The 23,112-nt window shown below is 43.8% G+C and overlaps 1 protein-coding gene across 4 annotated transcripts in view; it reads left to right on the top strand.

Annotated features, from left to right (window-relative positions):
* NEDD4L (NEDD4 like E3 ubiquitin protein ligase) overlaps nt 1-23,112 on the top strand; it is a 338,543-nt gene that overhangs the window by 174,161 nt on the left and 141,270 nt on the right. For 3 of the 4 annotated variants that reach the window (XM_047698213.1, XM_047698212.1, XM_047698215.1), the window contains 3 exons: nt 14,898-14,979; nt 17,646-17,684; nt 20,172-20,225. In XM_047698213.1, coding sequence (XP_047554169.1) covers nt 14,898-14,979; nt 17,646-17,684; nt 20,172-20,225 — 175 coding nt within the window. Of the gene's footprint in view, nt 1-14,897; nt 14,980-16,024; nt 16,227-17,645; nt 17,685-20,171; nt 20,226-23,112 lie in introns of those variants that run through there. The other variant, XM_047698216.1, reaches the window with a different exon arrangement.

Genomic DNA, 23,112 nt, shown 5'->3' with positions numbered 1-23,112 from the left:
AGGGAACTAATTCATAAAAAAACAAGAACATGTCTTTGAATTTGTCTTTGACGCTCAAGTTGGATTGACTCTCGATTGAGCCACAAGAGAAGGTGAGCGGGTGCCGGTATCCCCCCGGCCTCATGTAAGAGCATCGAGCCCGGCTGAAGGATCGAATCTCAGATTTTCCCCCCGTATTTTCTTGAGAACTGAATTCCTGATGGGTTTGTGTTATCGCAGGGTACTTGTAACCACAATGGTGTTTTTTTAAATAGGCAAAGAACTGACTTGCCTTTGCTCCGCTCTCCCTCCTCACCCCCGTTGAGATAAACACAAAGCAGTGCTGACTGGTTAATTAAAATGACAGGTAGGCCTTGTAGGTTGCCCTTTACAACCCCAGTAAACAAGGGCAATGTCAAGCGTTAAAGACCTTGGCGCCCAGTATAGGTGAGGCTGTACCCTCCTCGTGCTCTCAGGGCTGACGGGATAGTGGGGGCAGAAATACTGACCTGAATGAACCCATTGTGCTGGCTCCTGGAGAAACAAAGAGGGAGAAGTAGAGTCTCATTGCTTCCCAGAGTAAGGGGGTGGGGGACACATGAGCGAGTTGCTAGAAATGGAGACTGCCCTGTTCTACCTCAGACCAGAATTGGAAACTCAGGGATTGGGACTCAGCAACCTGTGTTTTTGTCAGCCTCCCAAGTGATCTGATGCCGCCTCAGTTTGAGAACCTCTAGGAATTCCTAATCCCTAGGTCACAGCCATTGTGGTGAGGCGGTGTGCTAGAGAACGGACCTGTTTGCGCTTGAGCCCTCTTCTTAGTGCTCGTACAACAGACAGGGCATGTGTGCGTATTCTCACTTGTTCTAGCTCATCTTTCCTGTGGGCAGTCACCATCAGGGGCTAGGCACTGCCAAGCGAAAGCAAGATCGAAGCCCTTAATGGGTACCTGGAGAAAGGTGAGGAGGAGACTTGGCAGGATGAGCCATCTTGTGACAGGATGTGGGGTGCAGATGGGGAATATTAGAAAGTTTTCTTGATAAGTCTCACCAAGTTCCTAATTTTTTTTTTTTAAAGATTTTATTTATTTATTTGAGAGAGAGACAGTGAGAGAGAGCATGAGTGAGGAGAAGGTCAGAGGGAGAAGCAGACTCCCCATGGAGCCGGGAGCCCGATGTGGGACTCGATCCCTGGACTCCGGGATCATGACCTGAGCCAAAGGCAGTCGTCCAACCAACTGAGCCACCCAGGCGTCCCCCAAGTTCCTAATTTTTCACAGGAGCACGATCCTCTGTGACACAGGACTTCCTACGCGCAGACTTTGTGCCCCATATGCGCTGCCTTCTCTGGCCTAGAGAGTTAGTTACGTAGATTTCGGTTTCTGCTGGAGTATAAAATACTGCTTAAATAGTAGAGTTGAGCTGTATGGTTTTCAAAAGAACTTCTTTGGGGATGATTTAGCATTTATGTTTCATGATCATTTAGGATCTCTAGGACTTGTAAGATTGAAACTTGTGTTCAGCCAGCTCAGGATTCTGTTAGCGGGAGAGGGGGAGACTGAATGAAATTTCTGGAAGGAGAACAACAGCTCTCCTCTCCGACGTTAAGTGGGAGAGCTGTTGGTATTTGCAGAGATTTCCTGATAGCCGTGTGTGCATCTGTTTAACATGCTTGCCCTTCCCAGAGAGTTTCTGCCTGAGCTACTTCTTGGAATTCCTGTCTGTTTCACTTCTTTGGAGTTCTAGAAGCTTATAACTCTTCGTGCAAACCAGTGTACAGAAACATTTAGGGTGGATAACACGTTTACAGGCAGGAATGAGTTCTGCAGAATGTACGAGTGAATGTACAAGCATATTAGCAGTAAATTTGTCTTAGAAAACGTATGACTTCTGGGTTATGCTAATTACTCAGTTAAATACATAGGATAGCTAGTTAAATATTTAAGATCAGTGAAGACTGACGACATGGAGTTTAATGGTGTGGTAAATTTGAAAGTATGCTTTTTTTATACTGGGGCTATATTGTCATACAGATTTACTAACCATGGACATTCTTCTGGGACCTTTTTTTAAGGAATCAAATGCACCCATGATTTATTGACAAAGACCAAGTGTGCTCTCAGCGGTAGTAAGGCTGTGTGTGTGTGTGTGTGTGTGTGTGTGTGTGTACACACGTGTGTGCAGGCATGTGCACTTTTTAAAAAAACAAATGTGTGCACATTAAAAAATGTGTTTTCCGGGTAGAATTTTTGTTCATGGAACCATGAACCATGTCTGGGTCTGTGGTGGGAGGTAATGACTGGGGAGATGATTCTAGTCACAGATCTGTGTTCAGCCAGAGCGTCTAAGGAGTACTTGAGGTTTATATGAAGCGAACCTGAGATACGTGTTTCGGGCTTGAGTATGTGCTGTATTGGGATTAGGGCCCTTGTGGATTTGGGTTATTGTCTACTGTGGGGCTGGTCCTGGGGCTGTAACAAACATGACTAGTCAGTAGTGGTCGAAGGAAAGGATTAGAAGTACCTCTGAACTATCATGACAATTTGGAATTAGTGATATATGCAGCTGTGTTTGCTGTAATGATTTTTGTGGCCAGAGATTTCCCTAATGTTCTGCATGTTGAGAGACAATACCACCATACTATTTGAGGGCAGTCGAACTCACTTTAGCTTTTTTGTTCCATTTCTAGTCTGGGAAGTTCATGTCTTTTGATCAATGGATTATTTGGGGGTATTCCCTTATATTAAGGCAGTAACCCCCCTAAACTTTCCAAACACTCTGAAGCTGTGGCATCCTTCCTGTATGTGTATGTGGTTGGTGAGTGTGCATGTGCTGCCCGCCCCCCCATTCCTGAATGACGTTTTAGGAGGAGAGACTCTTGTGCAAAGTCTTGTTTCAGCAGTTTGGAACATGGGTGCTTTCTGTCACAAGCACAGGGATTTGAATTGCTCCCTCCCTTGAATATGTGTGGAGGACAACCCTCGAGGCCTTTGGCAGAATGGTTTCTTAGAACCTCCTAAAGGGATACGAAGGGAGGTGCTATGGCCTGGTGATTAAACATTACCTCATTGCCACAGGCCCCACAGGGAGATGCATGCTGTTAAAATGATGATGAAGCCTAGCTCGCCAACAGGACATTGAACGGAAATTAACATCCTCCCTTGCACTCCACTTCCTGTGTTGTATGACTTTCTTTCAAGGTTCTTCGGGACCTCTTTACCCTCTTACGTACTTTCTGGCTGTTAAATGAGAGATTCATGTTAAAGTTAAAATGCCTTTTCTCCCATCTAGTTAATAGGTACACGTATGGTATTTTTAACCTGGATTTTCTAGTTGCTGCCATGTGGGACCATTTGTGGAGCGGGGGAAGCCCAAGCCCACCAGCTCTGTCTCCTTCCCGTTTCAGCATCCCAGCTGAACAGTAACACATCTCTTTTTGTTTGGAATATATGGAGAAATGAGAGGAGGAAAAAAATCACGCATGGTCTCATTAATGCAGTAATAAACACTATTTTATAGTTTGGTGTATTTATAATGCAATAGTTTTATTTGCATTTTTAGTTGTAATACGTGATTTTTTAAAAACTTCCTCTAAAGGCAACTAGATCAAGTTCATTAATACCATTTTAGTATATGTGCTGCTGAAGGGAGCACCATTAGTACCATTTTAATGGCTACATAGCATTTCATGTGTACACATACATATGAGGGCATCTTTTCCTTATTCATGAAATGGGGATACTAACATTCTCTTTCCCAGGGCTGTTTGAGTGATTAGAGATGGTATATGCATAAGGCTCCAAGACCATGCTCTTCACCCAGGCACTGCTTGGTCAGTGTTACTGGAAGTTACTACTTCAGTTCATAGAAGATATTCCCTGTATTTCAGATCGTCTTGGAATAATCATAAAAATCGATGACCTTCTTTGAGTTCTTAATACACACAACCAACTCCATAAAGGCAACACACCTGTATTACATACATTCATCTGACTTTGTTTCTGGAGGGGAAGGGAAGACCGCCTCTTTAAGGGCCCCTCCTCATCTGTCCCCTGCCTCCCACTTACTTGGCCTCCCCCAGGAGTACCCGCCATAATCCCTTGCAAGGGAGCAGGTTTTGTTTTCCCCTCTCCTGGGGCTTTGTCAGCTGTTCTCTGCTCTGTTAAGTCATTCCTGGAAAGAAGCGTTTTTCTTAACCTTTGGTAGTTGGATGTATATGGGGGAAGAGACGATGGGCGGGAGGTAAGGGCAGGTTGTAACTGTCAGTTTCTTTGGCAACTGTATTACGTTTCAGTAATTTATAGCTGAAACAATTTTCTAGGGACAACATGAAATCAACGATGATTATACTCTTACAGCATAAGAAAACATTGGTTTTAGGTAAGGGGTTTTTTTTTGGTTTTGTTTTGTTTTGTTTTTAAACAAACTGTAGCTTAAATATTTTCAGGGGCGGTTGCATGTCTTCCTAGCTATAAAGAAAACTATTTGTGTGTTCGAGACAGACAGGTGGGCCTGTAGTAACACCCCTCCCCCTCCGGGCTCCCAGGGTTCTCTATGGCCCAAGTTTGGGACCTCCCCTTGGGGACTGGTTGTAGATGGCAGGGAACCAGGAGAGAGTCAGTCTTGACTAGCAATTAAAGGCTTAGGTGACAGGGAAGTTTTTAGGATGGGGTAAGCCACTAGTTGCTCCCAGTGGCAAAATCATAACGGAAGTATCAGAAAGTGGATTTTTTTCTTTTAGCATTTTCACAGAATACACCTAAGCTGTAAAGTTTTAATGCCTCCCTTAACCTGCCTCGAACCAACATGAGAATTCATTTGTCAACTGAACCATGGCTGTCCCATGTTTGTTGAAAGATTGTATAGAGTAACTCACTGCCACTGTTGGTGGCGAATGATATATTTCATGCCTTTCATTAAGTCTCAAGGGCTGGAATGTTTATGCGTATTCTTTCAAAAATCTTTAGTACTCATCCATTTAAGGCACTTTTCTGGGTAGAAACAAATTTTTTGAAGCCCTTATGGGTTTGTTACCATAGTGTAGACTAGCCATGAAATTACAGGTTTCAGTGCCATGTCAAAGAGCTTATTATGGTTGAAACATGTGTGTAACTACTATTGGTTTTTTCATGACTTTTTGCAGTTAAAAAAAAATTGTACTTCCTGGGGTGCCTGGGTGGCTCAGTCAGTTAAGCGGCTGACTTTCAGTTTAGGGTCCTGGGATGGAGCCCCAAGTTGGGCTCCCCGCTCAGTCAGGAATCTGCTTCTCCCTCTCCTGCCCCTCCCCTCCCCTGCCCATGTTTGTGCGCGCGCGCACACACACACACACACACACACACACACACACACTTTCTCTCTCTCTCTCTCTCTCATTCTCTCTCTCTCAAAAATAAATGAAATCTTAAAAAAAATAGTATTGCCTCACAGTAGAAAATTTAGAAAAAAATTAAGAAAATAAACATAATTCCTAAGCGTATCTAGAGAGAGCAACTGTTAACTTCAGCTTCATTTTTCTCAACTATTTTCATATGTATGTAGAATTTTTAGATCCTGCTTATTCCTTAATGTTATACCATGATTATTTCCTCCCACTTACAAATATTATTTGAAAACATAATTTTCATGGTTTTAATATTCTAGCACGTGATGATACCATAATTTACTCAGTCATTTCTCTATTGGACTGAAAAGTTGTTTCTAATTTCTTTTTATGTGCGATGCTGTAATGAGTATCTTTTCTAGGTAAATATTTGCTTGCATGTCTGATGATTTCTTTGGGATTAATCCTCAGAAACAGATTTGTCGAGTTAAAGGCATCAACTCTTTATATGGGATACCTGCTGTGATGTTGCTGTCCAGAAAGCTTGGAATAATTTCTTTCTGGTAGTACTCAGACGACTGCCTCTTCCAGGATTGTTACCTCTTTTACATCTTTGACAATTTCTTAGACTAAAAACTTCAGTTTCAACAATATGGCTAAATTTGTGTTTTAGTCTCATGCTTTCTAGGTAATATTTTTCCTTATTTTATGCTATTATTACAGATGTCAATACTTCATGCAACACTGCTGTAATAGCCGTAGAAAAGAATGAGGAAAAACCTTCAACAGATAGATTTTCCAATGAGACTTTCTCTGGGTTGGCTAAGTCTCTCTGCATAGATACATCAGGTAGTCAAAACAAACTTGATCTACGGCACAACGTAATATACTACACTAGCCCCCTGGTCTTGGCTAAGAGGGAAAGAAGACACAGCCCTTTTACAGGTTGTCCCAGTGACATACTGAGTAACCTCATGTTACAGGAAAGAATTATTGCTCCCTTCAGGCTGTGTTTGTGGTGTTTCCCTTAGAGGAGAAAAATGGTTAAAAAATGAAGACCTTTCTCGTTGTTCCTCTGATAGCCAGATACCTTGGAGGGACACTTGATAGCAGGGAGGGAGGGGACGGGGGACAAGGCAGTGTCATTCCGATCCGGCTGCAGCCCATCGCAACCCATCTCGAATGCTCTGCCCGGCGGAGGCAGCCCTCCGGCCTCCTCTAAGGTATAGGGATCTCAGCAAAGACTGTTCAGTCTGACCAAATTCAGTAAATGATCTGCGCGGAAGAATTCGCCTTTATACATCCTTGTTCGTCATGGACGGTTTGAGCCCGTCAGATGGAGAGGGTCGAGCCTCACTCCAGTCATGTTGCCTCGGACTGCTGGCCCTCGCCCGCGCTCGTCGGGGGATGGAGCAGTGGGCAGGCCCAGCAGGTCTTACGTCCGTTGCTCTCTGAGAAGCGGCCACGTCTGCGATGTCTGTGCTTCCTGGTGACGAAGGTGGAACCAGACCCATCTCTGAATTCTTGTCTCTTTAAGGAAACCGGAACAGAGGCCCAGAGAGAGGGAAACGCAGTTTTTCAGCGCTGGGCCCTGCGCTGAGGACGGACGGACGGCAATTTCGATGGTCTTTGCTCAGCAGTTTTGCAAGGTCAGGGTGGCCTTGTGACTGAGGTTCCTTGGTGACATTTCATGACAGAGCAGGTCCTTGTGGAATTTTTTTGTTGGGCATCTTGGCGCTTGTTAGACTATTGAGATTTCCTTCCAATGAGCAGAGTCTGTCTTCTAGCCACTGATTGCCTGTGGCATCTGGGGCTTCGATGATGACACTTTGTTTCTTCCCTCAGAAAATCATCATCTGTGTGTGCAGCTGCAGGGTCTTGTTTGTGAGTGAACAGCCCATGTCTCCGAGGTCGTTTTCTCTTCTGAACTGTACATACGCAGTGAAAAGTGCGGAGGAACCCAGGCGCCTTTAAGATGCTGGCTTGTCCAATTGAGACATAAAGATTTGGAGGCCAAGTCTAACTTAACAACTTCTTGTGTAAATAACACTCAGTCATTAGGATTCTTTGAGGACAGATGGTGGCCTTGGATGCGTCCTTGCAGACTTGGATACAAATGCATCTTCATGGGCAGGACACAGAATATGCCAGCGCCTCTCGTGTGATGGCCTGAGACTTCGAGAACTGCGTAAAGGTGGTGCTTTGGGGTTCATGGGCCTTGCCCCAGAGGGTAGAGCAGCCTTGCCAGTGGGCACATCCCACTCCTCCGTGGCTGATGTCGCTGGCCCAGCAAGGGATTGAAGCCCTAGTCCCGTTCTATGGCGTGAGCCTGCACGCCGTCACCCAGGCCCAAAGGTTGGAATTGGCGTGCATGCCTCGCCTCTCCCCTCCCCTGACCGCCTCACCGCGTTCCGTGAGCCACCCAGGTGTTTCCAGTACACCTTCGGGCTGCTCCCAGCCCTCTGCTTTGGGTCCTTACTACTTCTGTGTTTAGACCTTTCTCAGTCCTCAGTGCAGAAGCCTTCCAGCATGGTCCCTTCACCTGCTGTTTTCTTGTAATGACTTTGGTCAGAGAATCTTCCCCTGGGACGCCTGGGTGGCTCAGTTGGTCAAGCCACTGTCTTCAGCTCAGGTCATGATCCTGGAGTCCTGGGATTGAGTCCCATATTGGGCTTCCCCTGCTTTGTGGGGAGTCTGCTTCTCCTTCTTCTTCTCCCCCTGCTTGTGCTCTGTCAAATGAATAAATAAAATCTTAAAAAAAATCTTCCCTTTCCACAGCCCATGATAACAGTGATGTCGTGGCAGAGGCAGCTAAAATTTATTGAGTGCTTACTGTCTGTCCAGCACTATGGTTATCTCAGTCCTCCTAACAGCCTCCTTACAAAAGGAAGTACTGCTTGTCTCCCCATTACTGAGGGACAAAGAGGACATAGGAGATTTCCACATACAGCTACAAATAAGGGGGCCAGGTTTGGAAGCCCCCCAAACCCTCCATGGCGATGCCCAGCTCTTAGTTGCATAGAAGGCTCCCTGTGGTTTGAACTGGAGCTTCCTCTTCCTCCCAAGCCCTCTGGTCTGCAGCTGTGGCAAACATCCTGGCTCCAGCCTGCCACTGGACCTTTGCTTATGTTCTCCCCTTCAGAGAAATCTCACTTTGTTCTTGGTCCTCCCTTCTTGGCCTCTGGAGGGGGTGCCAAGATTGCCCAGTGCATGGAAATCACGTGGGACATTTGACAGATGCAGAATCCCGGGTCCCAGCCCTGGAGGTTCTGCTCTGGCAGGCCTGGGGTGGGGACGGGTAATTGAGGTGAGTGTGAGGTCAGGAGCCACGGCTGTGGAGTGCTGTATTCCTGGGTACTCGGCACACCCTGTCTGAATCATTGCTTTGCTTCTCTGTGCCTGGTTCGGATGGGGTAGGGACAGTGTCTTATTTCCACTGTTTGTCTCCTTGCCTGGAATACAGTAGGCAGTCAGTAAATAGGGCGCTTGAATCCTATTATCAATTTGTTGTCTCCTTCAGAGGCTTAGAAAGTGGTGCCTAAAGCACGTGACTGTGCAGAGAAGGCAGAAGGCTATGAAACAGAATTTCTCTTCTAATCCATAAAGAACTGAGCTGAGTAAGGGAAATGTTCATGCTGGCCCTGAGTTGTCCTGCACACCAGCCATTAGGACCTGAACTACTTGCGAGGAGTGGATTCTGAGCTCAGCTGTGAACACCATGAGCCGTTTGTCTCCACCCCAGATCCCGTAGTGTGAATGAGGAAGCCTGGAGGTCCGTGTGCTGTGGTTGGCCCGCCCCCAGTATCACGAGGAGGTCATCAGGGGCCAATCAGATCAGCAGTCACAGCAGAAGTGGGGGTCAGAAGGAACAACAGAGAGCCTTAAAAGTCTCACAAGAGGAAAGAACAGAATCTATGATCATAATAGCTGTCATTTATGAGGCACTTGTACCGTGTGTCTGGTGCTGCCTGGGTATTGATATCAATACACAATTTTATTTTTTTAAAGATTTTATTTATTTGACAGATAGCACAGGTAGGCAGAGCGGCAAGCAGAGGGAGAAGCAGGCTCCCTGCTGAGCAGGGACCCTGACGTGGGGCCCGATCCCAGGACCCTGGGATCATGACCTGAGCCGAAGGGAGATGCTTAACCGCCTGAGCCACCCTGGTGCCCCTAATACAGTTTTATCTGATCATCACTGTAACCCTCTGAGTTAAAAACTTCCCATTTTGTTCGAGAATGGTCTGAAGGTCACTCAGTGCTGGTGAACCAGAGATTAGAGACCCAGTGGAAGCGGTCAAGGGTGTCAAATGGAGAAGCATGGTGAGGGAGGGAGGGATGGTTGTCTTGCCTGTTTCCCTCTGTGCCCTACCTATTCTGTTTTGTTTTGTTATTATAAAAGTATTACGTATTCATGGTTACCAGCAACACAATCTGCCAGCCGTGTATAAGGAGGAACATGAAAGCCAGAACTCTCTGCACCTGCTCCCACACCCTGTATCTGCTCCCCATACTGGGACCTTCTAAGGAGCTGCTTCTGTGTCAGGAAAAGGTTCCTTGTGGAACCTGGTGGTGCTTCCCCCACCTTGGAGTGGGGAGGCGCGTCTGAACTAAGCATTAACCTCAGGACTGAGTCAGCCTAGCAAAGGTACAGAGTGCGTCGAGGATCTGGGAGGTAGAACTTCGGAGGGCAGAAGGGTCCCCCACAGTTGCCGTTTTTATGGGAGGGCATCTGTGGGGTCAGGTGTGAAAAAGACTCTGGAAGCTGAGTTCTCCCTTTCTCCACTCCTGCAGAACATCGTGTTCAGAAATGAAGGCCCTAAAGGGACAGCTTCTCCCCAGTGCGTGGGGGGTGATGTAACCCCAGGAGCCTTCATTTCCCTGCCCTAGACTCAAGGGCACAAACATACATGGTACAAGGGTCCCTTTTGTTGGGCTTGTTGTTTAGGTCGTGTGTTTTTCCTAGCAGGTGGGTTGGTTAGAAGCTGGCAATGTGTACAGGAAAATTTCAGCCCGGTGGTGACCAAGAGTGGTTTCACATACTCAGAACTGTGGGCTTTTTTACCCTTTATCCTCTGACAGAGAAAAAGCCTCTTAGTAGAGATCAGGGCTTTATTCCTGATTCCTCCTGCATCTTGGGTAGTTAAGCTGTGTTTCCTTAGCCTGGACTAGGCTGTAACGTTACCGTGAGTGATGAGAAGTGAGTCTGAATTGTTCTGAGATTCAGAATGTTCTAACTAAAAGGGATCGTGTAGTCCAATTATTGTTAAAGATTTTAAAATTTAGTTTAGACAGCATGCGAGCTGGTGGGGGGGGAGGGGTAGAGGGAGGGAAAATCTCAAGCAGACTCCATGTTGAGTGTGGAGCCCGACTTGGGGCTCTTTCCCTCGACCCTGACGTCGTGACCTGAGCCGAAAACCAAGAGTCAGACACTTAACCAAATGAGCCATCCAGGTGCCCCTAAAACTTTATTCCCCCCAATTACAGAACCCTGCCCCCACCTAGATTCTAACATGGAAGCCCCAATCTGTCAAACAGCCAAAGGGGGGAATGGTAGCCTGTAGTTCCCTGGGACAGTTAATGCAGAAGAAAGGCTCTGTGTGTCTGTAGTTCAAAAACCACTGATTGAGTCTAACCCCTTTATTTCAGAGAGAACGAAAATTGAGGTTCTGCGTGTTAAAGTGACTCGTCCGAGATATACAGCTAGTTATTTGGGGGGTGTTGAGAAGTTAAGATCTCGAGGTGTGGCCTTCCCCAGAGGGAGACAGGCGACTTACTCTTCCTCCAGATACGACAGCAGCAAAGATAAAAATTTAGGTCATAATAGCAGTCACAGTACAGAATGTTTTCCGACTTGGCATAATGTTAGGAGCTCCTGCCCCTAGATGTTCCTTCCAGCCAGCTCCCTTGGTGGCTAGCCGGTAGCGGGTGACAGCAAGGCTGGCCAGCGAGCGCTGGATTCTGGAGCAGGCACGGCTTACGATTCCACCTTGGGCAAGTGATTTCTCTCATTTTCTCATCTGAAAAAAGGTGCCGACTTCCCAAACTTGTACTGAGGACCCAGTGAGCTATTGCGTGTATCTCACCGGTGCAGGCACGGACTGGCTGCTGGGCCTGTGGTGGTCGTGCCGCTGCCACTTGAGCCCACAGTCGGGGTAGTAAGGATTCTTGTCTGGGCTGCTCTAGCATCTTCCTGCTCCCTTTCTGGTGCTCAGTGCCTCGTCCCTTGTCTCGGCATTGTGCCCTAGCGTTCACCTTGCTGAAATGGAATCGTGCCATCCTCCTCACTCAGCTGAAATCAGTGGGATGATTCCCAAATGCCCATTAATGATCTTTGTTGTTTTAATCATTTTTGTTGTTGTTCACTCTTTTCCCCAGCTCACTGACTCTTGTCGGCTTAGAGCAGTGTCCTTGGAATGTAGTTGGTGCTCAGTAAATACTGTTCTATGTGAATGGTACAGCAGAGAGGGAGAAAGAACGGGGAACCAGTCTCTGGTCTGTCCCCCTCCCTCCCTCCCCCACCACCGACCACCCTTGAACTTACTGCCTTGTCACCAGCGAACTCATCCTGTGCCCTGCGCCCCCTCCCCGTGTCCTTACATCTCACCATCCTTTCCTCAGCTCGTTCGCACACTTCTGGATCTCTCCATGCTGCTCTCTCTTCCAGTTGCCTTGTTGATGTTTCATGCGGACGCCTAGTACTTCTTGACGTGGACGAGCGCTCATGACACACTTAGACATGCCTTCTCTCATGGCTGAGACAACTCGTCCCACTCAGAGACCCCACTCTCAACTCCCAGCTGCATGTGTCACTCGCCGTGAACTATTCAGGGGATTCAGAGCGGAGCGAATAAATGATTAGTAAGAAGGATGTGCATATACCGCTCAGACAAACGCTTGTCTCTATTGCCGTGATGTAATAGGCAGCTCTGTGATGGCCGAGGGCCATGAGAACGAGGTGGCAGTCGGCAGAGTTTATGGTGTTTTCTGTAGTACTGGAGAGAGAGAGTGTGTCTGTGTGTGCGCGCGCGCATGCATGCACATCCCTGTGGCATGCTTAGAGCCTGTTTCTGAGATAACAGAGATACCAGACCTTGAGCTTTTTTTAGCAATAGCTCGGTGGCTGGAAATAGAAAATTAGTTTCTATAGCTAAAAAATACTCTTTTCAAACACTACCTGGAACAGTGGTTCTGAGCGTGTGGTCCCAGGATCAAGAGCAGCAGCATCATCAGGACTTCATCACAAATACTATTCTAGGGGCGTCTGGGTGGCTCAGTCGTTAAGTGTCTGCCTTCGGCTCACGTCGTGATCCCAGGGTCTTGGGATCGAGTCCCGCTTTGGGCTCCTTGCTCTGCGGGAAGCCTGCTTCTCCCACTCCCCTGCTTGTGTTCCCTCTCTTGCTGTATCAAATAAATAAATAAATCTTTAAAAAATTTTTACAAATTCTAGGGTCCCACCCCAGATTTTACTGGATCTTTGCCGTTGCGGGGGGGTGGTCTTTGAGTTTGGGGCCCAGCAGTGTCAGCTACCCCCTCGCCCGAGTACTGATATGCCAAAGTCCGAGAGCCTATGACCTTAAAACTGACTTCTGATTCATCACGTAGACTGTGGTTCTAATTAGGAAGGTGTTCTTGGGGTCTTGAGGTTCTGAGTTCTAGCTCTGGAATCATCTTTATTCAGAGTCTGAGTATCCAGATAAGAAGTAGGTACATTGGGTTTGATATTCTTTAATCAAATAATATTGATAGTTTATGGATCAGAGGGAAAGAATCGGCTAATTCCTTTTTTAAATCAGAATATTAAAAATATTTACTGATAATAGAATATTATTTTGTTGCTGGTTTTTCAATTTTTTTATTTTTTGAAGATGTGTTGTAGCTTCCATTAAGATGCAGTTTATGAGTAGTAAATACTATATATACCAACGATATTCTTCACTGACTTTGGATTTCTGTTTTGGATATTGGATTATTACCGAACTTTGAACTTTAGCAAAACTTTCTCTTTCTTAAAAGGATTTCATGGCATATTTATTGAGGTACTGAATAAAAATCATCCTAAAGCATTTTATGATGCACTGTAATCTTTGGAAATATTCTAGAAGTTGCAAAAAAAAGAAAGGTTAATAGTCATGGCATAGCCACTAAAGGGTAATTTTCAAATGGGATAGAAATCAGTCATTAGTTACAGGTAATTAATTAGATGAGTGAAAATTTGGGAGTTGAATACATGAGAGCCCTATCTATGATTTTCAGGATTTCCAGTGTGAAACAGAAGAACCTGGATTTTAAACCCTTAAAGAGTGACAGTTTGACTAGATTTGAGGTGTCCCAGGCTTAGTAAGACTAGAACATGTGAGTGGACTTAGACTCCTAGTAGAAACTCTATAGTGAGTAGTCCTTTTAATATACTTCTTGCTGTAAGTGTTCAGTTATCTAGCCTTTACCAAAATCTGTAACACTGGACAAATCTCTGTTGCTTTCCTGCACTTCAGTTCTTTGGGTTTGAGTTTTTGTTTTAATCTGTAAAATGATAGGTGTTGGTTTAGATGAACAGTGCTTGTTTTACCTTCATTAAAGGAACAATCATTTTTACCTGTATAATGGAAATCAGAATATAAATAAGATACAAACTAAATTTTTTTGGCTAGATTTTACTACTCTGATAAAAATTCTATATGCCTTTTAATAATCTTTTTTGTAATCTTTTCAGAATCTGTGTTTAGGAAAAGAAATATGGCAGATTAGTTCTTTTGAATTAATTATCTTTAACGTTAGTGTAGGGGCTCCCGGGTAGCTCAGTTAAGTGTCCAACTCTTGATTTCGGCTTATAAGGGTCATGATCTCAAGGTTATGAGATAGAGCCCGGTGTTGGGCTCTGTACTGGGCATGGAACCTGCTTGAAATTCTCTTTCTCCCTCTGCCCCCCAACCCCCAAAACAGAGTTAGTGTATGTTTCATAATATTTTTTGCTTTTTATTTTTTTAAAGATTTATTTATTTGAGTGAGAGGGAGCGTATGCGAGCAGGGGAAGGGGCAGAGGAAGAGGAAGACAAGCAGACTCCCCACAGAGAAGGGAGCCTGATGGAGCTTGATCCCAGGACCCCAAGAGCAGGAGCTCAGCCAAAATGAAGAGTTGGATGCTTAACTGACTGAGCCACCCAGGTGCCCCCCTGCCCTTTATTTGAGAGAGATTTTTAAAGATTTTATTTATTTATTTATTTGACAGATAGAGATCACAAGGAGGCAGGGAGGCAGGCAGAGTGAAAGAGGAAGGGAAGTGGGCCCGACTCGGGGCTCCATCCCAGGACCCTGGGATCATGACCTAAACTGAAGGCAGAGGCTTTAACCCACTGAGCCACCCAGGCGCCCCGAGATTTTTGTTTTTAAATAAGTATCATTGATTGGTTGGTAGAAACTTCTCTTGTATATTTCCTTACTAGGCATGTTGAAAATATTACTGCTTAGTTTGTGGAGTTTATATAAACTGGGTCATTAACTGATATTTGCATTTGCATTTAGGTTTTTGTTTTTCTTTTTGTATTTTTTTTTTTAAATGAAAAGTATAACCTCATTAAATCTGAAATACTTTCTTACAGTGATCCATATGTGAAACTTTCATTGTACGTAGCGGATGAGAATAGAGAACTCGCTTTGGTACAGACAAAAACCATTAAAAAGGTAGGTGTCCATCTTTAAACTTGATGTAAGTCATAATTTAATCCAATTGAATTAAGTACTCTGGCTCTGTAGAAGTTTATATTTTAAGTTTGGCAATACATTTATTGTAAGCATTTCCCAATATTAAATCTATAAATTTAACATAGAGCAAGCTTTTCAGTAATAACCCAAGGTACCCATTCTGGCTTTTAGTTAAATGACTGTAAAAGCAATATTCTTAAATACTATTATAATTAACAATTTTTTTTCCCTGCAAAGAATACAGTAAGACAAGGAATTGTTCTTTTGGCTCGTTGTTTTTCATGAAATCATTTAAAGTAATTTAAAATACAGTTAATGAAATGGAGTGGCTTGTGTAATTGGTGGACACAAAAGAAATGGTTTAACTTGAAGCAAATTTTACCAAAGGAAGCAAAATATTTTGCCTAGTTACATGAGAACAAATGAAAATAGTAATCAAACTCTATATTTATGTGTATCTGTTTTCGAAATCTTCATTACATAAGTTCATTAAAGATTTTTCCATAATTATAATTCATCTATCAGCATGTTTCCGTGTGTGTGTGTGTGTGTGTGTGTGTGTGTGTGTGTGTGTGTGTATAAATCTAAGTGTTTACTCCATATTTGGGGCATTTATTGAAGATGTGTGTTTTTTATCCAAAGTACTGTTTTTATCTGTGCTTCACTATTCTCTATCAATTACTATTTTCCCGTCCCCTTTGCAGGGGGAGGTAGATAGTCTAATACTTTGTGTGATAAGCATTTCCTGGAGAACAGGATGGCTGTAAAAGATGCTAACTCTCCTGCCATTGTGCAGGCACCTGAGCTCCTTGAGCGGGTCATTCTGTGTAAGGAACAGCCATTGTTGCTCGTCCTCCTCCTGGCATTGTGAGTGGCATTAAAAATCTGGTTTGCAAACAAGAGCCGTGTTTTGATTAGTGGGGAGGGCTCGGGCGAAGCACAGAGGCCATTGTTCCCAGTGTCAGGCGCTGTCCCTGCTTCAGCCGGCAGCGAGCTGGGGGCCCCGCCTGGTGGGGCCGGCGCCCAGCAGCGCAGGCCAAGTGGAAGGGGGGCGCGGGCGGGGACCTGGGCGCCCGGACGCAGGGGGGAGCCGAGAACCACAGCCCCGGAGCCTGGACTGGAGTCGGGACTGGGGATCCCGACATGGCTTTTGCTGCTCGGGGCGGGCCGCCGCCTCCCTCCTCTCCCGCCGAGCTGGGCTGCTCCCCCTCGCTCGCAGCCTCCCGGTTAGTATTTCCGCGCTGCGCGCTCCGTTTGCTTTCGGAACGGCTGTCCTCCTCCTGCCCGGTGGCCGGCCGCCTGGTCCTTCGTGCGCGCAGCGGGCTCACGTCGGTGCGCTCTACCCTCACCTGTCTTTTGCCTCTTGCCCGGTGCATTTCTGGGCGGCCCTCGCGCCGGGCTGCCTCCGCCCCCGCAGGCCCCCAGTCCTGCCCTGCATCTCCCGCTGCCTGCCTGGCACCTCTCCCTTCTCTCCTCTCTCCCCGTCTCCTCCTCATTCCTTGTATCCCCGGGTCCATTCACAGTACAAGTATGAAGCCCCGTCCTTTTCAGACTGGATTCCCTCTTGAGTTGTGGGTGGGCAAAGTGCTGGTTTTTTTTTTTTTTTTTTTTTTAAATGCCAGTTCCCTGTAGCGTGAATTGTGTGTGTGTGTGTGTGTGTGTGTGTGTGTTGTTTCTAGGGTATATTTGTGTTACATCTTTGCTGCTCCGTGGACTCGGATGTTAAAGGAATTCAATTGATAAAAGCAAATATGGTTCAGATGAAAAAAATATCTGTAGCCTTCGGTGAAGTGGTGATTTTTCAGTCTGTCTGTACATGGGATGTTTGAGAGATGTATTTATTTAAGAGTATTATGCATGTCCAAATGCATAAACACGAATATGTATTCTTCAACAGTATCTGTTTCATTTTAGTTTCAAAGGATGCTTGGCAGCCCATCTTTTCTTCATCCTGAGGAGTACCTGTTTCGTGTCTTTGAGATAGATATTTAGATAGATTGGTATGGAGATGAGTGGGTGGACGGACAGAGGAATGGATAGAAGGATTGAAGGACAGGGAGGTAAAGATTTTAAACACCGGTTATTTTGGGGAAAAATCCACTTCTGCGTTATAACTGGCAGGTTTTTTTTTTCCATGAACTATAATCTGATCATCAGTATTGTTCCTTACAAAATATTCTTCAGATTTCAGCATTTATGTAAATAGTGAATACTTTTGCCTTTCTGCCACCTGCTTCCTTACTCTCCAAAACAGATTTGTGGTAGGTCAAGAGAAATGAATTCATTTCCTTCTTGATGAAATAATCATATGAACGTAAATTTCTTAAAGAATTACTTTGTATTTTTCATGGTGATGCTCTAGGTAGATCCCTGACATTATTCCTTCTGGTTGATAGCATGCAGTGTATTTTTTGTATTATCCATGAATTATCTTTTTCATAAATACATCCCTTCCTGTCTAGTTTGGTTTATAGAGTAGTCTCAAATAATTGACTAAATGCTTCTTATGGCCATTTTAAATATCTCTTAGCTTTATTTCTAATCATACGAAAAAACGTTCAAGCAAATACGTGGATTGCATTGTCCTAGTAACTGTTCGTGTTTCAAAGACTGGAAAAGATATTACAAGATCATTTCTCTTTCAGACGCTGAACCCAAAGTGGAATGAAGAATTTTATTTTAGAGTAAGTTTTTCATTTTTTTGGGGGGGGGGTAATAATTGTTACTGATAACTAGGGTGGTACCACAATAGATTCATACTGAGTAGAAGCTGTTAAATTTTTATGTGAAATTCTTTTGAGAAATGGCTGCGTAGCCACATCCTGTGGCCTAAATTTTTCAGAGACTGCCTAGTAGTAGCGAAATCTGGACTTGTTTCATTTGGGGGTGTTTCAGAGAAGTATTTAAAAAAAAATTACCTATGTACCATATTTTAGCTTTTCTACTCAAATTTTTCTTTAAAAATAAGGTAAAATATAATTAAAACAATAGCTTATTTCTCTGAGACACGGGTTATGAATGATTTTAAAGGTAAAATAAGGCAACAGAGGCAGCGTGATTAAAAAGAAGCCCAAAAGTTACCAGTCATGTTCTAGTTAGGAAGGGAGAGTTTTGTAATTCAAACCTGTGATGTGTGTGTACAAGTGTCATATAAAACTGTTTCTGGACTTTAAATGTCACTGAAATAAGTAAAATTTCATCAACCTCGTGAGTTTAACACCTAGAAGAGCTATATGTAAAAATGACAGTTGTGTGAATTAATGGAGATTACTGTTCAAGGAGTTCTTGTGGTGGTTGCTGTATTTTTGGGTACTAAAATTTGAGAAATACTATAGTGCTCATCTGTTGAATGGAGAGAAAAGATCCCCCCCCCCCCCCTTGAGAATGAATTACTTTGCTTGCATAGCTGTGATACTAATCACTTTTTCACCTCCAGAAGTTCCCCAGATGAAATCTTCACATTGGTGTCGATTCCCAAAGATCAACACTACCATTAGACCCATTACAATTGGTCCCGATTTCTTCCATTCAGTTGCAATAGTATTTTATGTATTCCAACCTCGGGTCACTATCTACAACATGTGTTTTTTTCTCTTAATGTTCAGAGCTGAGATACGATATTGATATTTTAATACTTGGTGGATCTTATGTATAGCCCCTACCTACCAGATGCATTTTAAATTACTCTGTGAAGCCCTGAAAAGCTAATGGGCTCATGGGGGCAGATGGATGTTATTGGCCCTTAGTTAAGTCTCAGACACAGCTTTCCACTTGTAAAACTCTAAAGGCCTTAGACTCCTTTCAGTTTAACACCTGGGCCACATTTATGTAAATTTTAGTACATCCAAGATTTTGTCAATTTACCTTGGCTTTAGCAGTTTGTAAACTCTGTTTTTCTTGGGTTTTGAAAAAGGGGGGGACTTTGTTTTATTCATTGCACAAATCTGAATTGAGTGCCCACCGTGTGCAGCTCCAGTGGGTGTGTGTGGGTGCCTTAATCAGCACAACCTTCCTGAACTTCGGACAGATACGAGCTAGCCCCGTCCCCTCTCCCCTCTGCGTGGTCTGTCACTAAAGGGAGGGCAGCCTGGTACCAGAAGCCCATGACGCTCTCCGTGCTCAACTGTCCAACTTTATTTGTTTCACTTTCCGCGGTGGAACAGTCCATACTCCCATCACAGTAGACCTGAGTCCCATCTCTGGCTCTGCCCCTTCCTGCCTTTGTGATCTTGGAGCTCTGCCTGAAGACAGACATCTGCTGTGGGTTCCTTTTCTCTCATGAAGGAGAGACAAGTCCTCACTGGATAGGGTTGTTTCCACGCGACGTTGTCATTCAGAAAGCTTACTGCCATGTGTTGCATGTGGTTGGGACTTAGTAAATGATAACTGAGTGATTCCTGCCATTTTGGTGAGGTTTGGTAAAGAGCTAGGAGGAAGCAAAAAGACACTGAAAGCCCCTGGAACTCTGACCCCATGACAGTTCATGGACGTGGGAACATCTTTGATTTCTTCGTTCTCTCTTAATTTCAGAGCATGGACTCTGGGGACAAGTAGGTCAGACCTGGTTGGGGGAAGGGGGTCCCAGTTGACCCTCATGCTGCTCATGGGCTTCTGGGTGGTTCCTTCACCCTCAGTCCTAGCTTCCCATTTGCAAAGCTGGGATGACAATCATACACCATAGGTCGCTGTCAGGATTAGATGAGGTCATGTGTTTTTGATACTTAATAAGGAGATAGTGCCTCCCAAAGGAGCGTACAATAGTAAATAGCTCCTTTTACTGTTCTCTTCATTTGTATCCCAGGTGATCTCATCAATTAATGATGGGCCTGAGAGATTTCCTCAGGCACAGACCTTTGTGAAGATGTCACCTTGGTCTCCATCCCTGTCATAGGGAAGATTTAGAAACTCTCCAAAACTATTTGAAATTTCCTTTGCAGCTGAAAGCATCTTATTCTTCTAATATGCCTAAATATTAGGCATAGAATAATCTAGAAGTATAGCAGAAAATGTGATTTGGTAGACACAGGATTACTAGAAGAGTAGCAGGTTAATGATTTAGATGACACGAATGATCTTAGTACATTATAAAGCATTTCATTCTGTGTCTCTTATTTTATCCTTTGAGTTATTTCTGCCCGTTTTTGAAAATACTATTTTTGTCCCCTTTATAGGTAAACCCATCTAATCACAGACTCCTGTTTGAAGTATTTGATGAAAACAGATTGGTAAGTGGGTCCCAGTTCTTGATTTTTGCTTATTTTTTAAAAACTGGATTTTAAAGCGGCATTTTTGAGAACTCTGTTACCTGTGTTATACTCCTGCCATACATAGCCTCCCCAGCGCCCTGAGACTCTCTTTGTCCTACCTATTTCATAATTCTAACAGATACATTTGTATGGCTAGGACAGAAAATTTATTTGTACATGTGTATGTTTTCATCATAGTCGGTATTGGTGAAAATCACACTAGTAATAGTCAAACCCTTCGCCTCTGCTCTTACGTCTGGCATGTAGCGGTAGACAGACCTTTAAAGAGGCCATCACTAATGTAAACAAACCTTAAATATAAGCCAGACTACAGCCCTTTCACCCATTCAGTCGTGAATCTATGGTGATTCTCTTTGGGAGAAAGAAAAACAGAAATGTAATTAACAGTATATAGCAAAAAGGGAATCTATATTTAGCAGGCAAAATTAAGCTGCTTTTTAAAAATGGTACTTTCTCAAGGGAAGTATGTGGAAAGTACCTTTCAAGAACCAAAGATATGCCTGAGGTATAAAAGTCACAGAAATACACACACACCCACACACACATTGATAGGTAAAAAGTGGACACGTTACATCTGTCTCTATAATACATATAACTAAGATTTCATTTTAAAAATGGAATTGCAGCATCACATGTGGCTTTAAAGCATTTTGGCAGAATCCACTAACTTGAATGTATTCGTCAGGTACCCACAAACCCAAGTGTTCCGGCTGTGAATATGAGCGTTACTCTGTCCTGTGTAAGCCTTTAAGGAACTCTCAGACGTGGTGTTACAACTCCAAGTTGTCTGTTATTAGTTGCATCCAGATTTACTTTTCATGAAACTTGTGTATATTTCTTGGTTAAAAGGAGTATTCTTATGAAAAAAGAAAAAAGAAATAGACAAAACATAAAATAGACTCTTATTATAGAGAACAAACAGGGTTGCTGGAGGGGAGGGGGCAGGGGAGGGGCTCGATGGGGGCTGGGGATTAAGGAGGGCGCTTGATGAGTGTTACATGTAAGTGATGGATCCCTGAATTCTACACCTGACAGTAATATTATCCTGCCTGTTAACTTACTAGAATTTAAATAAAATTTAATTAAATAATTTTAATTTAAATAAATAATTTAATAAAATAAAATTTAAAAAAAAAAACATAAAGGAGTGTCCTTACAAACCCTTCTCGCTGCTGATTTCAGCTGAAACTCCCGTCTTTTGAGTAGCTTAAATTTAATATAATATTTTTGAAGGAACCTTATGGTACATCTCATTTAACTTCCTGTCCTTGCCCATGAGACAGGTGGGGTCTAGAGCCTTTACATAATTTAAACACAGCAGCCAGTGGTAACAGCACAGTGGAATCTGCTCTTCTCCTAAGTCCTCAGGCCAGGGTACTGATTAACCAGGCCTTTAATGCTTATTATGGAACTCGGGAGTGTAGTTAATCTCCTGGGCTTGGTATTACTCTCCAGAATGGAAAGCCAACAGATTCTTGCCTACTGTACCAATGCCTTTTCTGTTAAAATATTCGGGGCCTTGGTGGCTTTACATTAAACTCAGCATTTTGTACCTTGGGTGATGAGTATTACCAAATAACTAAATCACTTCTGCTGTTTGTATGAAGTTATTTTCTTGTTAAATTGAATGAGAGTCTGATGGGGGTGTAGTTCTTAGCACTCCCATCTCTTCTCCAGCAAATACTGAACCTGGCAGTCTTGACTGCAATAGAAGTCAGTCCCTGAAAACCTATCAGGTACACCTTCAGACTAATCCTGATTCTCTCGTTTATTGACTATAACAACAGGTTTCCAAGGTGAAGAGAGGTTCAGATTTAAGGGGAAAATGCCTCTTGTCAGATGTGTTGTAATTCATTATTTAATTTTCTTTTTACTAAGAGAAATTTGCTGTTAAAAAAAAAAATTGTTTCCATTTTCATTACTGAAACAGTGGCTACTGTTGAGATGACCTCACTGTGGAACCCAAACTAGAATTCCAAACCCAAAAGGGCTTTGACTGTAGAGCTAAGAAATCATGTGTGAATACACACTTCATCTGAAACATTGTGTTTTATGATACTAATAGGTAGCTTTGCCCCAGGCTACTTGCAGAGTTGGTGTGCCCACCCCCCCCCCCCCACACCCGCCGTGTTTGTTGCTGGATTGGGTCATCATCCAGCTAGATGGTACTCTACTGGAGTGGTCCTTTGCCTTTCGAGCATGTCAACGATCTAGCTTCCATTTCTCTCGTGGAGATCAGTTTTGGCATTTAACCCACAGGCCTTTGGAAAACAGGTTTGCACGAATGTAAACTCGGGGTTAATCCTCCACACCCTCAATTCTAGAGCTGTTGACAAAGTCATGCTTTGTGGATTTTAAAATAAACTTTTTGTCACTCTCTGCAGCTTTTGGTATTTCCCCTCCCTTTTTTTTTTTTTTTTTTTTAACTCCCTCCTAAATACACTTCTTTGTTAAATCACTGATGTTTCTGGATTGTGGAAAATAGTAAGCTTGAAGCCCACAGAATATATCCAACTTGACTACAGATCTGATGACAGGTCTTTGAATGTGGACCTTTATTACTTGGGTCCTTTTTGGCCCTTCACAAAAATGGTAAGATTCCATGCTTGTGATAATATTGCTGACGCTCTCTGGAAAACAGTCAGCTCTGGGCAGCCTTCTTCCTGTATGGTATTTAAGTTAACTCACTATGAAAACCACATTCACACCCTTCCTCAATTTTCCTTCCTTTTTTTGGTGGGGACTTGGGGGGAGGGTTCTCCTGTCTGGCATATAGGAGACAATGTTTTCCCCAGCTGGGCTCCTTTTCTCTGGGACTTACATGTCTGACAGTCCTATTATGAGT

This window comes from Lutra lutra, chromosome 12 (assembly GCF_902655055.1).
Source record: "Lutra lutra chromosome 12, mLutLut1.2, whole genome shotgun sequence".
Taxonomy (NCBI): domain Eukaryota; kingdom Metazoa; phylum Chordata; class Mammalia; order Carnivora; family Mustelidae; genus Lutra; species Lutra lutra.
Note: the sequence above shows the minus strand (reverse complement) of the source record. Positions and strands in the feature narration are given on the sequence as shown.